The sequence below is a fragment of the Fistularia commersonii genome, chromosome 10 (genome assembly GCF_037954325.1).
Source record: "Fistularia commersonii isolate RoL2024-O1a breed Wild chromosome 10, RoL_Fcom_v1.0, whole genome shotgun sequence".
NCBI lineage: Eukaryota > Metazoa > Chordata > Actinopteri > Syngnathiformes > Fistulariidae > Fistularia > Fistularia commersonii.
In genome coordinates, this window is record NC_141293.1 from 20429693 (window position 1) to 20454134 (window position 24442).

Consider the following 24442-nt stretch of genomic DNA (forward strand, 5'->3'; position numbering starts at 1 on the left):
GGCCGGCCGTGCAAACTGCACGCAAGGAGGAGGAGGTGGCGGCGGAGGCGAACGATCTCCAGTGTTTCCGTGAGCGCTGGAGGAGCCGCACACCGACAAACACGGTGGTGAGGTGTGACAGCATTCTATCAAGGTAACCGCAAGAGGATGTGCTCGCAGTTGACTTCTGCTTTTTTGTTGTCGTTGTAGTTGAAAGGCCTGCATGTGCCGTAAGATGCGCCGTGGATTACTGGAATGGGTGGATGTTTGCTTGAAAATGGATTGCGGCGCAACAAAACATCAGCCAGATGTGGCGTATGGGGTGGCGCAGACCGAGCTCAAATTAATTAAAAAAAAAGAATACATTTAGACAAAAAAAAAACAAAAAAAAACACAAAAAGTGATGGATGATCTATCCATTGACAGCATTCGTTTGTGGTGCGTTCACACTCTGCATGTAATTCATGCAACCGTGCAAGCAGTGAAAACCTATTAGGACAGAGCCCTCCCACTTTTCCACACACAGTCCTGTTACTCATCTTCAGCCCGCTGATCCACCAGGTTACCCTCGGGGAGCAACCAGACAACCAGGCTCAGCAATTTTACGTCGTCTCCGTCAATAATACATTGACATCTGCAGCAGGAGTCAGATTTTTGCACTGAGCTCGAATGCAACATATCACTCACTCCGGCTGCGCCGTCTGCAGCCGCCTCCGGGAAATATAACAATGTACGCACACATATTTGAAATGGACGGGTTTTATGATGTGATATGTATGTCAATTGTATAGTTGCATATTCAGTAATTATCTGCAAATCAACCATGTCTTAACTCATGTTCAGACCGAAAAGAAACAATTTGTTGCAGGTATACGGCAAATTTATGGCAAATTTCTCTTTCAAATTCTGGCAAAGTGTAGGCTTTGTTTTAGTTGATTTTGAGATCTATCTATCTATCTATCTATCTATCTATCTATCTATCTATCTATCTATCTATCTATCTATCGTATGTCTTATATATACATGCATACATTGCAGTGACGTGCGGTGCGGTTCGTCATCACAGTCAGATTTACAAACATATGAACCCTACAGAGCAGCTTATTCACCCTTTTATTGGCAGAAGTTGACATGTTTTGTTTACAATATCATATCAGCATTTTTTACATATACAAACTGTAGTATAGAAAAAAAGCACATCTAAAAAAACGTTATTATCACTTACCTTTACAAATAAATGAAGTCCATGCGCTGCCCCTTCTGACGAAAAGCATCGATAACTTGCTTGTAGGTGTCTTCCTTATCTTTCTTCAGTTTTAAAAGTCTCTCTGTCTCAATGGAAATCACTGCCAGTGAAGACAGTCGTCCTTGATCGGTCCTGTTCCAACTGTATGTTTTGAGTCTTTTCGGATATGATTCTATGATGCTGAATAATATATTACGAATTTATAAGAGTGGAATGATATATGTCATGGTATTATATGTCAAAACATAATTACAGCACATAATGAATCTGAATGAGCCCCCATGAGCGCCAAAATTGCCATTAGCGACAGTAGCGCTTGTCATTATGTATTATATTTTTGCATGTGGACTAGTATGCAGAATTTCCTGACTAAACCACAGGTCATCACAGCTTTCTCAGAGAGCTCATATTTCCATGGTTACTGTGATCAAGCACTGCTTCACATTGCAACCACAAAAATAGACAAACTCTCAAAAAACACATAGCCATGTGAAAGGTGTAATAAATGACTATATCACTCAGAATAGTGGTTTGTGTGGGGGGTTTGCATTTACTCCCACCGACGTGTTCCACAGAGTCAAAAACACCCAGGAGGTTAATTGAAGGCTCTGAATTACGACTAGCTGTGTGTTTCCACCTTTGCGATTGACTCGTGACCAGCCCGATGAGGTGGTCGCAGTATCAGTGGCATAGAGAACAAATGAATGAAACACGTCTGTCTACCATCACGGGTCCAACAACTCTGCATTGAATTTGCTCAGTTTTTACCCTAATCCCCAGAAAAAGTGTATTTCTACATACTGTTGGTTGCATATGTCAAGCTTAGTGTCAGGTTGGGGAGCCAGGTATCTAGAGAATCATAGTAGAAATACAACTAGAAGACTAAGGTCCTCGCAGAACTCCTTGAAATGCAGATGTAAAAAGAAAAGACAGCAAACTCAAGGGAGTAAGAACAGCCCACAGTGAATCTAAAAAAGAAGAAGAGAAACGGAGGGGATTTCCTTGAAAAAAACACAAGGATACATAATGCCATGTCTTAAAATGTACAACAACAGTGACTGATTGGTAACAAGAGGCTCCTAAAGTAAAAAAAGGAGGGAAAATAAAGGAAATAACGACAAGCCAAAGGAGTAAATTTACTGCAAAATAAAAAGTGGTAGGACCTTGAACAGAATCCAAAACAGAGGAAGCTTGTTTTGAAATGGCAAACTCTCAAATTAAGACAGATCTGATGCGCAGTGGATGGTCCGTGTCAGGGATTGGACGATTTCCCCAGATCTCATTTCAAAACACTCATTCGTTTCAAGTTCATGCCGGAAACAGCTACTGCAGCCTGCGACCCCGGAGGGCATTAAAGGAAAAGAAACATTTGAATGAGTTGGTTTTACGAAACCAGGTCAAGGCTTCGTTACCCTCGGGCTTTATTTGTTGATTAACAGTGGCTTTTACGCATAATGTGATCCGTGAGTCATGAAAACAAGGTCTGTTTGGACGAGAGAAAGACCTAATACTACAAAATATTATTGTGTGAAGTATTTTATCACCAGCAGCAGTCAAGAGTGATGTTATAATTAAGCTATACTGGGAGGAATAATTGATTTACCTACGTTAATTCTGGTTCTTGAAAATTCCATGAAGTATTCTTGAAAGGTTGGTTCAATTGATCAAACCAGTGGAGTGCAATGAACTGTTGAAACTGTTGAAACATGCGTCTTACTTGTGCAAAAATAAATGGGAAATTTCCTCAGTATTTTCCAATTCTGGCAAATACTGGATTTGCATTTGTTGATTTAACAATGGTAAACTTTTGCCCACAGTTGGTGTTTGAGAGGAGGGTCCACAGAATAGGGTTAGATGTAGAAGGTTGAGTCGCTATGGCGACCCCTATCTATCTGTCTATCTGTCTGTCTGTCTATCTATCTATCTATCTATCTATCTATCTATCTATCTATCTATCTATCTATCTATCTATCTATCTATCTATCTATCTATCTATCTATCTGCTTGTGTGTCTGTATATGTGGCCCTGTGGTTGACTGGCAACCAGTCAGGGTGAACTTCTCGTCCGATGCCATCTGTGAAAGGCTCCAACATCCCCCGTGACTCTGAGTGCAGGATAAGCAGCAGACCATGGATATTTAATAAACACCTAATCATCTACAGCCTTTGAATATCATTAGCGGTCAACAGACCAACAAACATGCCTGTGTCTGGAGTGACACTGGCGGCATCAAAACTGAAGGTTTTTTTTTATTTTTTATAACGATAGATACGTTGGGGCGCTGGGAATAACGCGGTGAGAAGGAAAACAAGCGATCTCTTTTGGGGTTAAAGCAAGAGGACGAAGAGCGGGTCTGGTGTCTTCTCGTTTCACGCATGACGCCTTGAACTGTTTCCAACATTCTCAAGCTATTGATATGTGACGTTCTGGTCAGTAACACACAGGTATGCTGATGTCTCTCTTCAAAAAATAATTTCACTGTCCTAATTGATTTGATGCAAGACACGCATAGGATGCTGGAAAACCTTTTTCCCCGAGCGTTGGTCTAACCTCTTACCCTTGTTCTATTTCAGTATTTAAAGGATGCACTGGTCAATGAACCCGCTGCCCTTGCCTCCGTACACCGAGCTGGGTGTCCATTCGTTAAGTGGTCTCCTGTGGACTCTACTGCTCTTATTTCTCTGGCACTGCTATCGCATCGGGTCTGACCTGACCATTCCTGGCCACTCACATGGCGGGAAGTCAGGCTCACGAAGGTCCATAATATCCCGCGGTGGGAGCTGTGCCGGGACTAAATGCAGTGCACGATCTAAGTTGTTGAGGAGTGAGCCAATGACTCCATTTATTTCCATGGAAATAGAGGAGGATGAAGAGCAGGGACAAGGCTACCTTACTCCGGTGCTGAGCCATGCCTTGTTCCCTGATCAGGCATCCTCAGAAGCTAAAAGATTGTATGCAGCCCTGCAAGAGTATGCCAAGCGCTACAGCTGGGCAGGCATGGGCCGCATTCACAAGGGCCTTCGTGATCAGGTATGAATTTTATCCCTGCAGTTGTCCGGCTGCCGCTTGCTATCGACAGCAAATCTTGTGTGTCATGTAATCAATGGATTACATAGTTTCATCATCGCCGGGATTAGAAATCACAGCGTACACAATCCCATGTATAACCATTTCAGCGGTACCTCCCGCAACTGTGAATTGGATGTATTTTCAACCTGTATGTAGTAACAAAAGAAAAACACTAGTGTGAAAAATATATTGCTGACGTAAGTGGATTGATATGTGTGTAAATTCAAAAAGAAGGAAATCATTGTTTTGATGGATCCGGAAGCGCAAGCCCGCTGTTCCTCAGTGCAATAAACGTGATGTTCTATAGTTGTAGCCATGATGTTATAAATCCATCGCTCCCATGTGAGCTCATCTGCTTCTTAATTTTCAAAAGTGAAGGTTGTACTGAAGCGGGGGAGCTGGGAGACGTTAAAAAAATGCTCAGATTTCCAATAGAGTTCAATTCCACGAAATACTAACCGCTTATTTCTCACTTTAGGTGCGACTGAGTGATCACTCTGCCATACAGAAGCCTCATCTCTTCTTCCTGCCAGATGTTCCTAGTGTTCCCTTTTTTCCACGCGATGCTCATCGTCATGATATTGAGGTCCTGGAAGTGAACTATCCTGCAATCCTGGCCGAGTTCCAGGCTGTTTACCAGAGGGGCATCGATTCAAAAGCAGGGTGGACCTTTGTAGGCCCAAAGGTAAGATGCATTATTTTCCATATGGCTGTGAATAAAACCCTTTTTTTTTGTATTTGGCTGTTACACCACAATATTCTGCGATCCAAAGCCTTACATTACCTGAGTAAATGATTACAATTACTCATGCTATGCAATGTATCCGACTTTATGCTTCCCTAGTAAAATACAATGTGAAATACTGATTTGAAAACATGCTAAAAGTAAAGTTAACGGCTTTACGTATCTATGAACAAGGCTTTAAAATAAAACACATTACTTCATCAAATCAGCACTTTCCAACTTTTTTGTGTCCTACCATGTGGCCGACAGCTCCACCAAACAGGGATTTTAAAACTTGGAAATGAAAAAAAGAATGACATTGAAAGAAAGAATAAATGAAATCTGTAAAGTTCACTTCTTTGTTGAGTAGAGTTCACCAAATTGAGTTCAGCGTGTTGCTTTGGGGCTGGTGAATTCTTATTTCCTTTAAAGTACCAGTATTGTGTGTGTCTGAATCACATGTTTGACTGGGGCGTTTGTTGATTATCATTGTGTCTTCCAGGGTCAGGCAGTGTTTCCGTTATACAGTGCAGGTGTCTGTGTGGCAGGAAACTGTCGCTCCTGTCCGTCGACCTACCGTACGCTTCTGTCTCTGCGCACGTTCATAAACAGCAACTCGCTGGGATCGGCCGGGTTTTGGCTGCTGGGGCCCGGCGCGACTCTGGGCAGCGCATACGGCCCTACAAACGCTCGGCTGCGTTGCCATCTGGGTAAAAACTTGGGTTTGTTATGCGGATCGGTAAAATCCTAACAACTATGACCCAATGTCTTTGAAAATTGAAAGGGGGTTACATGGTAAATTCCCTAATGGGTACTTCAGCTCATTATAGTAGAAAATAGAAGCGAAAACAAGTTCATTTAGCCTTTCCACTTCAGGAACCTGCTTCAAAAGAATTCCCTTTTTTATGCTGAAAACTGTCAGTCTCCTCCCAAACTTTCCTGTTGAGACTGTTTGAGGACGTGGGAACTTCCCATGTCCCGTCTGACAAAGGGTGAAAATTTGTATTTTGGTAGTTTAATGTAACTACAGTAAAACTACAGTTATGTTAATTGCCAATTTTTCATACTAATTTAGATCCTCCTGGTCCAAAACATAAAAAAATCTTCAGCCCAGAACCTGAGGAGTCAACATAGGTAGAATGTACGCCTAAACCGTGAAGATGATAAAACAGAACACTTGTAATAAATGCCAAAATGGCATGACAATTTTTCATTTAACTTATATATGTTATAATGAAATATTTCATATTTGAACTTTGTTGGGGAGCTTGTGCCTTTTTAAAGGAAGCCAAGCTCTTTTCTGGCTTTCCTGCACGTCACGCTCTGGTCCCCATGGTATTCAGCAAGGAATGTATTATTAGTGGTAGATCTGCAAGCAGAACGTGTGCTTCCATGTCCTTTGGCAGCAAATTGTTACATTAATGAGCGGTTTGGATGTTTCATTTGTTCTTTTATTTGTCTTGCAGTCAATTCTTACTGCATAGACACAAAAAGAAATTGCTCACGTACAAAATGCAGTAGTTTGTGGTTTAGGGATGAGGTTAATTTCCGCTCAGTCCATTTCCTCCAATCATCCATCTGGCTCATAATCCTCTGTTTTTTTTTCTTTTCACTTTAAATACTGACAGATGTGGATTTCATGCCCTTTTTGGCTCCGTTAAGACATGATATTTTAAGTAACAGACCGGATATACGTTTTATAGGTCTGCAAACCCCACCCCTCTGTGAGCTGGTGGTGGGTGGAGAGCCTCAGTGCTGGTCAGAGGGACATTGCCTCCTGGTTGATGACTCTTTTCTTCACACTGTTTCTCATAAAGGTTGGTGACACCCCACCTCCCCACATAAACATTGATAAGTAAATGTGTTTTGCATGAATTTATTTAAAATTCACGTCAATTTCCATTATCTTTTTTTGAACCTGCAATTCCCATTGAGTGGACTTAAAGAAAGGGTGTTCAAACTTATGGTGGCCATATTTGGTGAGGTGAAAATGTGTGAGGGCCGGCCATTCAGCCTGACATTATTTGAACCATTAACATTAAATGCAAATTAAGTACAGTATTTCATGTTTTTTTATCGCAAATGTCATACTTTTCATGTCTTAACAAAGAACACAACTCTAGAGTTTTTTTTTATCGAAAATTACACTGTCTTTCATATTTGAATACCACATAAAATGAGGAAAAAGTCTGTCTGGAAAAAAAGAAAACTTTCAGAAAGATTGAACATATCTAGGTTAATTTGAAACATTATATGCTATTTACTATTAAATGCTCACCATAAACTTCTAAATTCAGAACATGTAAACAGGAAAATAACACTGACAGTGATATTATTGAGAAGTACAAAACATTGAGGGCCCTATAAATCCTTGTATTAATCCTCTGGTGAAATATAAAATGGCTTTGTGTATACTGTGTTTTATACCGTGGTCCACAGTGCTGGCAGCCGCATATTATTGATTTCATGACAGAGGCTGCGGGCCGTTGTAAATTTGAACATGGCCGCATTTGGCCCGCGGGCCAGACTTTGGACATGTCTGACTTCAAGGAATCTTTCACCCATAGCAGAAAACTCATTATCTGCTCACCCTCATGTTAAGTTTCCCAGGAAACCACTATTTCAGCTTACTTCCTGGTGACCACCCTTAAAGGTGATACATATATATATATATATATACATATATATATATATGTGATAGTGCAAAGACTAGACATCCCCCTCCCTTTTTTTTGATATTTAATTTATTTTATTTCCTGAGTTAGCAACTTGCTCCTTTCCTCTCCCTCACTGTTCGTAAGTATGTAGTACCCCATTCCACCACAGGATGGCGTGAAACCAACTGTGATTAGTTTGTGGCTAATGTCTGTGTTACAGGTAACAAGAGTTATAACGACACGTAAATAGGTATAAACAAGCAAGAGAGTCCCGGTGAAGTGAGTGAATGGCCGTTTAACTTGTATGGTTGAGGTCAACAGTAGCTTGGATAGTGCTAATAGCATGCGATCGCTAGCCGCTAGCTAACTGTAGCCTCGTGGCGGGACTACTGTGTATTGCAGCCGAGTGTCGGTTTGGAATGTGTGTAAATGTATGTGTACAGAGGGGAAATGGGAGCAATTGCTATACTGGTTTTGTAAATAAGAATAACTGCGATCAGTTTGCCGAGACCCGGTGACAGAATTAGTTCAGTGCTGTGTCGGCGGCAAAGAGGTTGGACGGCAGTAATGTGGCTAGTGTCTGCGTTACAGCCGACAATAAAACCCACAAAACCTACACATTGAATCATCATCATTCACGTGTGCAACTGTGCAACATACTCTTTGAAAAATCTTTGGACACCTTAAATGTGGTAAGAGTTTGTATTCAAATTTCAAATCAAATGCTCTGAATCTAAATGATAAAATGAAGCGTGTGTGCAACATGTGTATATAACAAGACAGTACTCTTTAGTTTGGGGCAGCAGTGCCCTATTGTGACCAGGAGTACACGCCAAACTACTTTATTCTTTTACTCTGACCCTCACGCCAGACACTTAATTATACCCGCTATTGCTGGCATCTACACAAAGTGGAGCTGATTTGCAAGAAAGGATGCATTTGAGGACATCGGGACATTGGAATTAAAGGACCCTGTGTATCTGTCCCCCCACAGCGGAACACATACATGTGTTTTGGTATATGATGCGTGGTCGTTTGGATGTATTGAGACACCCAACTTTGGTCCAGTCAGTATTTGCTCAATTCAATGCGACAAAAACTCAGCGCTTAAGAGGTTGATAAAGGAGTGCGTTCTCCCAGACTGAGGGGATGCTGTTAAACTTCTTTTCTTCTTCCAAAGGACCTCCTGATGCTGGACCTCGAGTTATTTTTAGCGTGGACCTCTGGCATCCCAATGTAGCTGCAGCAGAGAGACAAGCTTTGGACTTCATGTTTAGCCCTGACCTCTGACCTCTGCACCACCTATTTTACAACATGTGGTTGTGGCCTGCCTTACCCCACCTGGATTTCTTTCCATGAAGTCAATGGACCACTGTGTGAATCTGTATCAACCCCACTGTGAAGTGATGTTGGATTCACCTACTGTGCACACCACTCACCAGGATATGTGGCATGATTTTATCATGACTGGCATAGTTAAATCTTACCAAAAACTAGTGCCATCAATTAATACAGGTCACTTTAAGATATAAAAGCAGCAACAAGGATCATGAAGCAGGTTTATTATGAAGAGAATCTCATTATAATCTGACTTGAATTAAGCAAACAACTGCAGTAATGGATAAACAGCATCATGAGGGGGGTTCTTAACTAGTTAGGTGAACTAGATTGTCTTCATGGCGTTAATGGCGAGCTCACATGCAGATAAACCAGGTGAACAATTGCAAAAACGTCACTCAAGAACTGTTCAACACTCTAAATGAGTAATATAAACACATAAAGCAGGATAATAAATATCTAAAGCGTCCATGATATGCCAGGAAAGATGAAAAAAACAAACTCAAACATAATTGATGAGACTACTCATCAATATTACTGCCTCTTTTGAAAGCATGGGCACTAAACACGATTAAATAATGATTTATCAAGATTGATATAATTATCTTCTCTAAATCCACACAAAGTTTAGAGCAAACAAGGAAATATGTGGAATATAATACAGTAAACGGTTAGATGTACAATCTGGACGCTTACCTGCTGTGTAGGAGCACGTGTTCCCAGCGTCAGATACCATGGCAACACGTCGAACCACTTACATGGGACTGTCAATCCAATGAAGCAGCGCTGACACGCAAACCCCTAAATAAGCATGTAAGCAGCATGCAGGGTTAGGAGGTAAAAGTACTTTTCAAAAAGGATTCATGACAGCAAACAGTTTATTATTCCCATGAATGTTATATGCATGTGAGGCCTCTCAGTCATGATTCTGCATGGGATTCTGAGGCCACTGAAGAAATGCTTCAACCAATATACTGTGAAAAAAGAACACACAAAATGGATATCGTAATGTATTCTTTGAATGCTTAAACTCGTCAAGCACATGTGGCTACCCTTGGTGCAAGCAATTCTTTCTCATCCCAAAATGATCCATTATTACCATTCCTCTTTCTTTGATAAACTCCTGTATAGGAATGCTGTTGCTACTGTATTCAACATCTCGCTTTTTATGTAACGTTTTCTTTTATTTAAAAAAAAGAAAAGTCCGGTCACAGTCCAACGGCAATGTATTGGACATGTTATAAAATACAGATCAAATTCAACTCCAAATGCAGTGAAAAACAATGACATCGTTTTGATTAAATACGCCCTATGTTACAATTGTGTATGGTGAAGTCTTGGACTTCAGTTTCAGATTTTTATTCTGATTTTATTATTGTGATCACTGGCTCATACTCCTGACTTGACACTGACCTGTGAAACTGACTCTTTCAGCATGAATTAAACAATAGGGAAGTAATAGACTGAGAGTGAGTGATCAAACTCAAAAAGTTCAGTAATCACAGGACATTGTTTAAAAAGTTTGGGGTAAAAGTAATATACAATCATACTGTTACGTTTCCCCAGGAGCACAGAAGCAGGTAAGTGGATTTGCAGGTAGGTTTTAATTGTCTCTCAATCAGCAGCGTTTCCAAACGGAGAGTCAAATACAACATAAACTTAAAGGTCTTGACGATAAAGAATTATCTGGAGTCCAACAAGGAATTAACTGGAGCAAACAAACAAGGCTCCTCCTTCAACGAGACCAGACAAGGAGTGAAACTTTGAGTCCAACTTAAATACTCTGGCTGATAAGCTGAAGTTCTTTCAGGTGAGTCATGGCCTCCAGGTGAGGATAATTGCAGTGCTGGAGTTGATTGAATCATGAGGCAATTAGAACACTGGGGAATTGGACCGGATTGATGATCGCTGTGATTCTTGTGAAGCTGGACTGGGATTCGAGGAGTCGTGACAGATACTCACTTGGGTTTTTGGGTTTACAGGACAGGGTTAGGGTTAGTGTTTAGGTTGTTGAGCATGATGTTTTTTTTCACAAATGTCACCATAACAGTCACCATAATTAACACAATTTTTTTAAAATAAATATATATTTAAATATATTATTTATTTTCACGGAAGGACAAATTCAATCCAGTTCTTCTTCATTAGGTCCAATGGCCTCTGTTTGGTTATTTTACTTTCAACCGTCCACAAGAATTAGTGCGGTGATTCTGTCTTATCGGCCATCTGTTCATCTCAGAGTCCCATGATGAGGATTACAGACTGAACTAATCCAAACCGGCATTGCAGATTATTGCTGAGATTGTTTAGGGTTTGTTTATACTCGTTTCACGGTCTGTGTTTTATTTTTATTTTTACATTTATATGTTTTAAAAAAAAGGGATGTTGATGAGCAGGAAAATAAGGAATCAAAGCTCATACTTGGTGATGTTGATATACAAAATTATGAATCAGCCATCAAGTATAAAATAAAAAGTGGTATCTTAAATTCATCAATGTAGCTCTTCAAACATTTCATTTGGATATAGTGCACGTTTTTTTACTATTCCAAGATGCTTTACGATTCGTGACATACACGACTCGTGAGAAAAAAAAAGTAATTATCATGCTTAATATTCTTCATCCTCCCATTTTGTTATGCAATATGATCAGCCACCCTTAGTAGGATTATTTTCAACTAATGATGTCAAATGAACAAAGGGGTTGAAACATTTTTTTCATAGTGACAGTCTATAAAAGATAAAAATGAAACAAACAGAAAACTGCAGCTCCCGCCCCCTCAAAAAACAAAAAACATCTGGAGGTAACGTCAGTAACATTAATTGTTGAAATATCGATGAATTTTATTAATCTGTTTTGTATCCCTCAAGATAAAAAAATCAACCACTCATATTTGCAATAAAGAAAACCAGATACCCGAATACAAACAAAAACAAACAATCCCTCCTCATTTTTTTTTCAAGAATATGACACAAGTAAATCAAACAGGGAGATCCTAAACAGAAAAATAAATCAACACCAAACGCACAAAAGTCACATGTCAAGGAAGAAAAATTATACCTTCAAACTTGCTAGAAATGACATAAAATCCCCTCATAATTAAGCATCAATTTTAAATTGCCTGAGACTTTTCATTTAAATGATAGCGCTATTGATTGAAATTAAAGATCCCAATACTGTAGTATTAACATATAACTTAAGTTAATACAGTTACGCAGTGAATAACTGAACAACAACAGAACAAGAAAAGGATTTTATTGTAAAGCTTTATTGTAGAAATAATGTGCTGGGTCGGTATTGGTGGACATACACACAGGTATGGCCCGTGCAAATAAATAAAATGCATATGTACAATTGAGGAAATTGAATATTTTTACAACTTTAGGTTACACAACGGATTTAATCATTTTCATACGCAGCAAGCTGATTTACATACGATAGGGAGAGGATGGAATCAGGCTCACACAGCATATGTAGATAGAATGATACATCACAAAGAGACGGGAAACATGTTTTTAATGTCCCAAAACTTAAAATTAGTGGAACAATATGTCCATTTAATGGCATTCAGGGTTTTATGTACACTCTTGGGACAAACACATTCAGGCAAGGCACAGGGGAGATAGACGGATTTCCTGTTTGGGATGGATTGAAAATTTCAATCGTAAAGACAACAGAAACAAAACTGTCTCACCTCTGTTGGAAAGTAAGAAAAACTACATTTTGAATGGTGAAAAGTATGAATTAGAATAACTCAGAGTTTCTAGGGGTCATCAAGAAAACACTTTTAGCTGCAAATAATGCCAGTTCTTTAATATGTATGGTTGAAATATTTTGAGAGAAAAGAAAGAAAGAAAGAAAGAAAGAAAGAAAGAAAGAAAGAAAGAAAGAAAGAAAGAAAGAAAGAAAGAACTCTGTTAGGAGCTAAAGTCATTGTGCTGCCATGGCAGTTTATTAATCATATTTTTTTTAAATGGAAGGAAAAAGGCGGTCATCAGCTTCTAAATTAATGGAAAACCCATCCTCTCCACTCCAGGCCATGTGCTCCGTCTCAGTTGTTATTTCTGTGACATCATTTTCACAAACTCTAAAGAGTGAGCAAAAAAGAATCTGTTAGCAGTTTTTAAGCATCGCTATCATATGAGAGAACTCGCGAGGATATTGTACTCATTTGCCATTAACTGAAGTTTTTGAACACATGAAATCAAAGCATATTATCAATGATCACATGTTACTTTGAACTCACACACAGTATGATGCATATAGATCTATCCCTGACCATAATCCCTCTGAGTTTAGCTGACCCTATTAAAACTGTGACAAATGTAAAGAAGAAGAACTATTAGTCTTAAAACTCTTAGAAATCACCATAGCCCTGAGTAGTTTCGCAGCTCGCTTTTCAATTTCACATTGTAAGTTATAAAGATATTTCTTGATGATTTGGATCACCTGAGTATCGTATAGGTCAAGGCCATTTTAATCTCTTACCGTATTATTTAAGTCTAATTCTCAGAAAGAAAAAAATGCGAAAAAAAAAAGTATCTGAAGTGACATTTCTAACAACAGTAATGATGAAAATAATGACAGGATGTCACATTTAGAGGATATTAAGCCCTGTATCCCTATTTCAACTGCAAGGTCAATTATCTGGCACTACAGTGGGATTTTACACACATAATATACATTAATGATTAATTCTATTAGGTTTAACTTCTGTGACTTGGATAATAACAACTAAAATGAAACAGCAAAAAAACTTGATGCATGCATATGTTTTTATTTCTCACCCTCAAAGTCAACAGTTCCATCTCCATTGTTGTCAGCTTCTTTCACCACAGCCTCAATTTCCTTTTTGCAGGTTTGTTCACCCAGTAACTTCACCATGGCACTCCTCAGCTCTTCAGATGTGATGGCACCATCGCCGTCGATATCAAACTGGAGCGGAGAGGAGCGCAAACAATTGTCAGGTAATGTTGGGATAGCGAGCCTCATTGTTCCTCTGTGCGTCCACCACGAGGTGCCAGAGACCAAGAGGAAGGTGTGTGGAGACATCCTTCGCTCACCTCCCTGAAAGCATCTTTCAGTTCCTTCAGTCCGATCATGCCTGCCGTTTCTGCTAGGAGCTTGGGGGTCATCAGCTCCACAAAATCCTCAAAGTCCACCCGTCCTCCCACTGTTACAATATAAACAAAATAACAGAGTGCGTATGTGTGTGTTAGATGGATACAAGAAACCAACTGAGACTTCTCGGCAGCAAATCAACATAGAATATGGAATTATTTTCAGTTATTTTGGATCTAAATGTTTTCTATAAACCTTTTTGTCTTCTGTTGGCCTAGGGCTTTTGACAATGTGCACTTGACTCATCTTGTGTAGTAACTCAAACTGAGGAGCACATTTTAAAGGTGGTGGGAAGAAACTGTTGTGTGTCTCGTGATCACCTTTAAATCACATTACGAGCCCTGAAAGTCACGAGCAGCATTCTTTTTGAATTTAATTTTTTAACATTCATTAGCTTGTATGCAGTCTGTGATGAGACATACAGGGTTTACGCTCTCAAAAGCTTAAAATATTTAAAATTAAAAAAAAAAAAAAAAACACACACAAATGAGCTCATCTTTAACCTGGTTCAAGTCTTCTTTCTTTCCTTTTTATTTTGTGAAATCTGTGGCTCTGTAATAACACACCGGATGATATTCACTGGGCCACATCAGCATTTTGAAAATGTTCTTGTGGCACAAGGAGCTAATGCAAATGAAAGCACTTGCATATCATCTCAATTCTACTCTCAGGTCAGAAAATGGTCTTGCACATTCATGCAAGAAACTCTTTCTTGATGACAATTGTCAGTCTTTATGAAAATTAACTTTTATGTGCTATTTTGTTTGCATTTCTCTCTGCTAACATCCATCAGATTATGTGCACATCTGTTCAGGTAAATACACAGTAGATGTAGAAGTCACTCATTTTACCATCTTGTAATGATAATTATATTTGAATGTTTGATTAATCCTTATGCTATTGTATTTCATGTTGTCACTGCTTGTAACACGATTACATGGATGCAGGAAGGCCCATTGAGCATATGTTTGGAAAGGTAAGGCCAAACATCTGTTTCTTTAGGAAAAACAAACAAAAAGAAACACTACATGTTTCATAAGAAAGCGAATTATTTTACAAGTTCATTTATTTTACCACCAACCTGAGTAGATGTAACTGGGCATGTTTATGGTTCATAGTCAGGTTTTCCATTAACTTCATGCACTAAAAAGGCACAACTCACAATTCATGTTGATGTTTTGGCTCAATTCTATCAGCTCCATTTCAGTTGGCATGTAACCCATGGTCCGCATCAGATTCCCCAAGTCCTTGCAGCTTATGAAACCATCCTTGTCCTTGTCAAATTCGACAAAGGCCTGACGTAACTCTGGAGAGTAAGCACACACGTGAAAGTGAGCACGCGAGAAAATAACATGTCTTAGTCCCACACATCTGTACAAGAGAGTTCAAGAATAACCACCTTCTATCTCATCGTGTGTGAGAGCTCTCGTCTGCAAAACAGAAAGGATGGGAGAAAGAAATGATTAGATCAATTTATTTTAATTATTTTTTCATAGTCTGTCAAAGAATACACAAGTATTACGTCAATGAAATAATAAGCCTGTTAAGTTGTTACAACTATAGTTTATAGCTGTAATCAATACTTACGCAGCATGTATTTATTTTAAGAAATATGGAATGACAATACACCATATGTGTACACACACATAAACATACTGCATATACACTTTTTCCTGATTTTTCTTTTTTACAGCTTTACTGACTTTGTACGTTACTATTATCTATTGAAATGCTTCATGCACACACACACGCATATATACATACATACATATGCACAGGATGTATATTATATATGAATTAATGTATATATACGCACGCATCTTATATAAATACGTTTTTCCTAACGTTTCTATTTTATAACTTTAGTTGTGTTCAATCTAATGAAACATTTCAGTAATTGCTTGGAAATGCAACAACTTTAGGGTCCCTTAGGGTTTAAAAAAACAAAATTTGCTTGAAAACAAAATGCAAAACACAAAAAAAGAAAGAAAGAAAATCAAACGTTATTGTTCTTAAATTCACACTCAAGTTGACGAATAACTGACATCAATTACTATGTAATTATGATGACATTGACGGGAATGGTGGAACAAGTTCTTGATCTCTTATCTATTTTGTATCATATATCTCAATTGAAAAAGCTAAATCAAGCAAAGCTTAAAGAATTAAGCAATTATGTGATTATTCTGGCAGTCAGTATGAACAATTAAACAAGACTTCTGTATATGAGAATGAGTTTCCTTTCCTTGCATCTAATTTCATAATTATGTAGTATTTTGATATGAATGATACCACAAGAGATTTCTGTCTACTCCTGGATTCTGTTGATAAACTTGAATTAAAATCTCCAATATCAAACTTTGGCATCTGAAGTGTTAAAGCAACACACATATTTTATGATGGATTTTTTTTTCTTTATTTTTTTTTGTTATTGTTTTAAACAATAAAAAAATGTTCAATTTAAATCAGGTAGATTATTTAAAAATAAATAAATAAACAGTTGATGAACAAATGTCAACAGATTTATTGCCATATATTCATATCCTTAAGGTCTACATGGCTTGAGTTATATATGATAAAGGTCGACTGCAGCTTGTCTTCATGAAAAGTTTTTGATAAGTGTGTATATTTGGGTGTGTTTGTGTTTTTTTAGTTTTGAAAAAAAAACGGAAATTAGGAAAAAGATCAGATACTATGCCAAAGCCTCTGAGCTCATCTCTAAAATGGCACTAAGCTTCTTTTTTCTTAAGCCCAAAATAAAACCCCGTAAACATCAGTCTGACAAGACCTTGTTTCATGTATGATCAAGAGAAAGTGAGTGAAAATAGATTTCAGCCATTTGCTTTCAAAATGTCTTTAGGCAAAATGCGTGAAATGAAGTGAAAGACGTCAAACTAGTAGACTTACTTGTCTCCGCGACCCTCCTCTGAGAAAAATACAGGCTTGCTTCAGACTCATAATGATGGCGCCGCTTCAAATCCGTGGAGAAGTGTTTTGTGAATTTCTTATTCTAGTAAAAAAATAAAGCCTAATTTCCTTCTCAAGTGTTGCTATCGCATTTGTTTCTGCTGGTGTGTTTGCTTTTTTTTCCCCCCTGTATGAGTGTTTGTGAGTCTAAAGTGTGATCAGTTGTGATCTGTGTGGGCCAGAAATCAGGGATGAGGTCTCTCATGGATTATCTCTGCAGAGCTTTGGTCTAGAAAAGAAAGATAGGCTTAAAGCTATGCATACACACAGCCAAACATAAATGTTATTTTGATGTCCATAGACAGACGGGAGGGCTCCTTTGCTTCCTGTTTAATGCACAAAAAGGGCAGTTGATTTTATATATATAATTGTTTGTTTGACTGTTTTAGTATCCCCTTTCTGCTTCTCTGTAATGCTTTGCAATTTGGGTACTTTTTTGGGAGAGGGTCAAAATGAAAGATAATGCTGTCCAAAAATCAAAGTTTGAAGGTCATGACACACTTTTGAAACATTGACTACTTAATCTCTATTGAAGAAAAAAAACTCGATAAAAGCAGTGGTCATTTTCATTAGTTCCAATATGCAAGTAATGATTTCTCGATGAGGGAGCAGCAGCATGTGCAGAAGTAATTACATAATCTTATAATAGTTTGGAGAAATCATAGCTGTAGCACAGCTACATCCGTAAAATGATTACATTTGAGCTCAATGTCTTTCTTTGCATGACAAGCCTTGCAGAACATGGAAATTAATCAAATGAGCCCATGGACAACGTGAATACAGTGCAACCAACCAGTCAGAGGAAATTAATTTCATAGATTGGTAACATGGGTTAGATGTAAACAGACACTGCATTATCTGTCATGATGAGCATTATGTCAGAAAATGTCCCGGAACCACTTTCATATCTTTTTATGTAACGTCATTGATCTCGTTCACCTCTCTAGGCCACAATGCTTAGGAAAGAATCAAATTCAGATGCTTAGCCAGCCTGTCGCAAATGCTCCTTTTTGGCGACGTTAACAAGAAAAAGATTTGAATGGCAATTTCAGGCTGAAAGAATGATTTACGTTCTAAGATACTACCATGTTCATGTACAGAAACAGATTCAAATCGGTGGAACGACCACACTTCTGGTCCTTGCTTGACTTGCTGTCTACATAAATAGAGTGGTTTTTGTCATGTCAAGTCAGATTTTATTTAGAAAGCGTCAAAGTGTCTTGTGATATTTTCCATGTAGAGCAGGTCTGAACCGCACTCTTTAAAAATGTTCAAGTAAATATTTGGGTAAATTTAGTCACAGAGGGTTAGGGGTTAGAATAAGAGTGAGGATGAGGATAAGGGTTACCCATGGCAGGTAATGTGGAATCCGTCAGCGGTTGGTTAACGCCACTGGGAGCCATAAAGGTCCTCACCTCCTCGAGGTTCCCGCCGGGCAACGTGCACGCTAAGAGAACGGCGGGACGCAGAATACCGGGGACGCGAGCCGTCCGGACCGCCCTAAACTAAGCCCCGCGGTTCGGGAATACCAGGGGCACCGACGTATCCACCATCAAATATGACACAAGCAAAGACTCCCGGGGCCGGAAGATGACAGAGGACGGGGACACCGCAGCCAAAAAAAGAAAAGAGATTTGTCCCTCCCCCCTTTGAAAATGTATGAATGTATTGTTAAAAGATGGTTATCTTCATTATAGAACATCGCACGAGTTTAGCGTCGTAGCGCCTGTGTGTGTGCGTGTGTGTGTGTCTGTGTGTGTGTGCGCGAATGGGGGGGGGGGGTCCAGCCCTTGCCCAGCGATGATGTACTTTCTTCGGACACGGATCCCCGGGATGTCGGCGAGGAGCTCCGGGAGCTTCAGACATGCACATGAGAATGAGTGGGGGAGTTAAGGAGGGGGTAATGTGTATGTGTGTGAGTGTGTGTGTGTGTGTGTGTGTGTGTGTGTGGGGGGGGGTGTTCCAGGCCAGCAATATTGCATTGACTTTAGACGATGATTCCCGGAACGTTGGCGTGGAGTCCCTGGAGATCCAGAGTTGTACATGTAACCCCTGGGAAATTTGGTATTTCTTTAATCATATATTTTTGTTTTGGTGTCAAGGAATTTCAGTATTTTTAGATTCTACTGTTTTGTTCATATTAAAAGTAATTTTGCTGTAGAGATTTGTATTATATTTTTTTGTTGTTGTTGTTTTGTACCAATCAAAGCATCTTGTGGTGGAGTATGCAACTAGCGGTGTTTCTTTTGCAACCTGTGATTGGGCGTTGAATCGTCTCGTTAGTTTTTCTGTTTCCAGTTGGCTGGGGGGCGGGAGTAAGGCAGGGTGAGGTGCTACCAGGTTTAGGTGCAACCAGGTTTAGGTGTGAGGGAGAGACGAGAAGGAACACGAGAGCTGCAGCTGCAGGACTTTCTGGACTGAAAAAGTTCAGGATCTGCTTGATGTAAAGTGCCGAGCGGTCAAACACTGTACCTGCTACAGTGACTGGACTGCAGCACGACAAGAAAAAAACACACTTTGACGACGTCAAAGAAGGACATTGCCGCCGTAATAGTTAGCTGGCTAAGCTAACTGGATCGCTAACCGCGGACGACAATCCACGGCAGCCCAGATAGCACTCCAGGCGACCAGGAAAAGCCTGGCAGCTCCTCTGGCGACGAGGGAAACGGCGACTATCCCTTCCCGCCTGCCGCCTCCTCCAGTTTATACTGTCAGGAGGTGAAGTAAAGAACTCTGACATTGATTCTTCTCAAAGAGTGAGTACTCCGCTTCATTTTGTTTACTGACTCTGCTCAAAGAGGGAGAATTCGCCTCTTATTTTTCTCCTACCTTCTTCTTCTTTCGGCTTTTCCCTTCAGGGGTCGCCACAGCGAATCAACTTTCTCCATCTAACCCTATTCTCTGTATCCTCCTCTCTCACGCCAACTACTTTCACATCTTCTCTCACTACGTCGATAAATCTTCTCTTTGGTCTCCTTCGAGACCTCTTGCCTGGCAGCTCCAATTCCAGCATCTGCCTACCAATATATTCTCTATCCCTCCTCTGTCCATGACCCAACCATCTCAGTCTGGCTTCTCTGACCTTCTCTCCAAAACATCTAACATGTGCTGTTCCTCTGATAGACTCATTCCTGATCCTCTCCATCCTGGTCACTCCCAAAGAGAACCTCAACATCTTCATCTCTGCAACCTCTAGTTCTGCCTGCTGTCTTTTGGTCAATGTAACAGTTTCTAGGCCATACAGCATCGCTGGTCTCACCACTGTCTTGTACACCTTTCCTTTTATTCTGGCCGATAGTCTTCTATCACATAGTATCCCTGATACTTTTCTCCATCCATTCCAACCTGCTTGGACCAGTCTCTTCACCTCTTTTCCACCCTCTCCGTTGCTCTGGACTGTTGACCTCAAGTACCTGAAATCCAGCTTCTTGATCTCCACTCCCCATAGCCTTACCGTTCCACCCGGGTTCCTCTCATTCACACACATATATTCTGTCTTGCTGCGACTAACTTTCATTCCTCTCCTTTCCAGTGCATACCTCCACCTCTCTAGATTTTCCTCTACCTGTTTTCTGCTCTCACTCCAGATCACAATGTCATCCGCAAACATCATGGCCCATGGGGATTCCTGTCTAACCTCATCTGTCAGCCTGTCCATCACCATTGGGAACAAGAAGGGGCTCAGAGCTGAACCCTGATGGAGTCCCACCTCCACCTTGAACTTCTCTGTTACCTCTACAGCACACCATACCACTGTCTCACAGCTAGCATACATGTCCTGCACCAGTTTAACATACTTCTCTGCCACTCCAGACTTCCTCATACAATACCAGACCTCCTCTCTTGGCACCCTGTCATATGTCTTTTCATATGTCTTTTCTAGGTCTGCAAAAACACAATGCAGCTCCCTCTACTTCTCGATTAGCATTCTCAACGCAAATACTGCATCTGTAGTACTCTTCCTTGGCATGAAACCATACTGCTGTTCACAAATGCTGACTTCTGCTCTCAGTCTAGTTTCCATTTCTCTTTCCCATAACTTCATTGTATGGCTCATCAACTTTATCCCTCTATAGTTGCTGCATTCTGCACATCCCCTTTATTCTTAAAAATAGGCGCCATCACACTTTGTCTCTATTCTTCAGGCATCTTCTCACTCTCTGGGGTCCTGTTGAATAATCTAGTCAGAAAATCTACCGCTGCCTCTCCTAGACATTTCCACACCACCACAGGTATATTATCAGGACAAACTGCTTTTCCACTCTTCATCCTCTTCAATGCCTTCCTCACTTCACTTTTACTAATTTATGCTACTTTGTGGTCTACAATTGTCCCCTCTTCCCCTCTTCTTTGCTAACCTCTTTCTCTGTATACACTCCTGCACTTCCTCATTCCACCACCAAGTCTCCTTATCTACTTTCCTTCCAGATGACACACTAAGTACTCTTCTACCTGTCTCCCTGATAACACTAGTTGTCCAATCATCTGGAAGCTCACCCTGACCACTCAGACCCTTTCTCAACTCCTCCCTGAAAACCATGCAACACTCCTCCCTTTTCAGTTTCCACCACTTTGTCCTCTGCTCTGCCTTTGTCCTCTTGATCTTCCTTGTCACCAGAGCCATCCTACAAACCACCATCCTATGCTGTCTGGCGACACTCTCACCTACAACTACTTTGCAGTCACGGATCTCTTTCAGGTTACCTCGTCTATACAAGATGTAGTCTACCTACGTGCTCCTACCGCTGCTCTTATAAGATACCCTATGTTCCTGTTTTTTCTGGAAAAAGGTGTCCACACCAGCAATTTCCATCCTTTTTGCAAAATCTACCACCATCTTTCCCTCTGCATTCCTATCCTGGATACCAAATCTGCCCATCACTTCTTCATCCCATCTATTGCCTTCACGAACAAGCCCATTGAAGTCTCCACCAATTACCATTCTCTCATTTCTGGGAATATTCTGCATCACTTCATCTAATTCATTCCAGAATTTCTCCTCTTCAGATTCGCATCCCACCTGTGGGGCATAGCCACTTTCAACATTGAGCATCACACCTTCAATTTCCAGTTTCAGACTCATAAGTCTATCTGACATTCTTTTCACCTCCAGGACGTTCCTAACAAACTCCTCCTTCAAGATAACTCCTACTCCATTTCTCTTCCTGTCCGTACCATGATAGTACAACTTATAGCCTGCTCCTAAGCTTCTAGCCTTACTACCTTTCCACCTGGTCTCCTGGACACACAGTATATCCACCTTCCTTCTCTGCATCATGTCGACCAACTCTGTCTTTTCCTGTCATAGTCACAATATTCAGAGTCCCTACTCTCAGTCCCAGACTCTTTCCTTTCCTCCTCTCTCTCTGTTTCCGAACACGCACTCCTCCTCTTCTTCTTGTTCTTGTTCTTTGACCGACTGTAGCCCAATTTCAATTAGTACCCTGTAGGTCATCAGTACCAATGGCGGTCGTTGTTATGCCGGTCCACAACCGATCCGGTACGGTTATGGTTGACTCGCATGTTTGGTTTTGCAAAAGATGTACGCCGGATGCCCTTCCTGATGCAACCCTCTGCATTTATCCGGGCTTGGGACCGGCACAGGGAGACACTGCACTGTGCCCCCCAGTGCTGCATTTCTTATTTTTCTCCTACCAACCGAATGAAAGGGGCTATGCGTTTTTTATGGCTCCCACGGTCTTCAGCGTTGATCAGGCCTGCAACTGGGGGTTTATTTTTCTTTAATTTTTTTATCTGATCACCAGCTGGTGTGTAAGTGTGGGCCCACAGTTTAAAGTGTTATACAAAGGTGACACCATTCTCATTTGATTTTCCTCTGATCCTGTAATGACTGGATAAGTTTTATTTTATACATTAAGAGCCAGTGAGTCACAGGGTGACAGCCTCTTCATCCAGGCTCCACCGGATGGGGTTTACGAGCACACAGTCAGGCAGAATTTTCTCCGGTTCTTCCGGGGCGTTTTCTGGGGAGTGAATTCGTGACAGAGCGTCGGCTCGCCCATTGAGAGTGCCAGGGCGATATCGGATGTTGAACTGAAATTGAGTGAAGAAGAGGGCCCATCTAGCTTGGCGGGGGTTTAACCTCTTGCTTGGCGCAGGTACTGCAAGTTCTTGTGGTCGGTTAGCACCGTGAAAGGGTATTTCGCGCCCTCAAGCCAGTGGCGCCACTCTTCCAATGCCAGCTTGATGGCCAGGAGCTCTCCATTGCCAATATCATAATTGCTCTCTGCTGAACTCATCCTTTTTTAAAAGAAGGCACAGGGCTGGAGTCGGGCCGGCTTTCCATGGGGTTGGGACAGGATGGCTCCCACCCCCGTGGTCGAAGCATCAACCTCCACCGTGAAGGGAAGATCTGGGTCCGGGTGGTGCAGCAGAGGGGCGGTCGTGAAGGCCTTCTTGAGCTCCAGGAAGGCTGGTGTGGCGGTTGGGTTTCATTGCAGGCATTTTGGTCTGCCGCGCAACAGGGAGGTGAGGGGCGTAGCCAGTTGGCTGAAGTTCACTATGAACCGTCGGTAGAAGTTAGCGAACCCCAGAAACCTCTGGAGTTGCTTGATTGTCTGGGGTTGAGGCCATGAGTGGACGGCACTGACCTCGTCTCCATCCATACTCACTCATTGTGGATGGAGGTGGTAGCCGAGGAACTGGACGGTGGTCTGGTGGAACAGGCATTTCTCTGCCTTTAGGAACAGTTGGTGTTCGCGAAGCCTGGTGAGGACTTGGGTGACATGGCGAACGTGACTGGACAGATCAGGACGTCATCTATATAGACTACCACAAATTTTTGGAGGAAGTCCCTGAATATCTCATTCATGAAGCCTTGGAACACGGAAGGGGCATTGGCTAGGCCATATGGCATGACCTTGTACTCCCAGTGACCAGAGGGGGTTACGAAGGCAGTTTTCCACTCATCCCCTCTTCGAACGCGCACCAGGTTATAGGCGCTCCGGAGGTCCAGTTTGGTGAATATTTTGGACCCCCGGAGGGACTCCAAAGCCGCTGGCACCAAAGGTAGAGGATTACGGAATTTTACGGGGGCTTGGTTCAGGATCCGGTAGTCCACACAGGGCCTCAACCCTCCATCCTTGTTTGCGATGAAGAATGGCGAGGCCGCAGGAGATTGACGGTCGGATATAGCCCTGGTGCAGGGATGCCTCTATATAGGTCTCCATGGCCGCCTGTTTAGGGAGAGAGAGAGGGTAGATCTTTCCGTTTGGCAGCGGCTGGCCTGGAAGTAGATCAATCGCACAGTCCCAGGGACGATGTGGAGGCAGCGCGGCGGCTCGTTGGGAGCTGAAGACGTCCTGAAAACCTGCATACTG

General features: G+C 41.1%; 2 protein-coding genes across 2 annotated transcripts; one reads left to right on the plus strand and one right to left on the minus strand.

Annotated features, from left to right (window-relative positions):
• The first annotated feature begins 29 nt into the window (after positions 1–29).
• Positions 30–10339, plus strand: asphd1 (aspartate beta-hydroxylase domain containing 1). Its single transcript, XM_086154331.1, has 7 exons — positions 30–133; positions 3495–3670; positions 3800–4256; positions 4774–4980; positions 5522–5729; positions 6723–6836; positions 8857–10339. Exons 3-7 carry the CDS (start codon positions 3810–3812, stop codon positions 8964–8966), a joined length of 1086 nt encoding a protein of 361 aa, XP_086010457.1. The 5' UTR covers positions 30–133; positions 3495–3670; positions 3800–3809; the 3' UTR covers positions 8967–10339.
• A 1694-nt stretch (positions 10340–12033) lies between these two features.
• On the minus strand, positions 12034–17325 carry cabp5b (calcium binding protein 5b). The gene is made up of 6 exons (XM_086154500.1): positions 17043–17325; positions 15535–15565; positions 15298–15441; positions 14078–14187; positions 13802–13949; positions 12034–13101 (listed from the first exon to the last, which is right to left on the minus strand). The coding sequence occupies exons 1-6, from the start codon at positions 17091–17093 to the stop codon at positions 13073–13075; spliced, it is 513 nt and encodes a 170-aa protein (XP_086010626.1). The 5' UTR covers positions 17094–17325; the 3' UTR covers positions 12034–13072.
• Positions 17326–24442: the final 7117 nt, after the last annotated feature.

What these genes read in the sequence shown, in the direction of transcription:
- asphd1 (XM_086154331.1), top strand. Translation starts at nt 3,810, where the DNA reads ATGCACTGGTCAATGAACCCGCTGCCCTTGCCTCCGTACACCGAGCTG. An exon ending in TCGGCTGCGTTGCCATCTGG is followed by an intron (nt 5,730 to 6,722) that starts GTAAAAACTTGG and finishes TACGTTTTATAG; the next exon opens with GTCTGCAAACCCCACCCCTC. An exon ending in TCACACTGTTTCTCATAAAG is followed by an intron (nt 6,837 to 8,856) that starts GTTGGTGACACC and finishes CTTCTTCCAAAG; the next exon opens with GACCTCCTGATGCTGGACCT.
- cabp5b (XM_086154500.1), bottom strand. Translation starts at nt 17,093, where the DNA reads ATGAGTCTGAAGCAAGCCTGTATTTTTCTCAGAGGAGGGTCGCGGAGA. An exon ending in CCAAAACATCAACATGAATT is followed by an intron (nt 14,188 to 15,297) that starts GTGAGTTGTGCC and finishes ATATTGTAACAG; the next exon opens with TGGGAGGACGGGTGGACTTT. An exon ending in TGGAACTGTTGACTTTGAGG is followed by an intron (nt 13,102 to 13,801) that starts GTGAGAAATAAA and finishes CTCACTCTTTAG; the next exon opens with AGTTTGTGAAAATGATGTCA.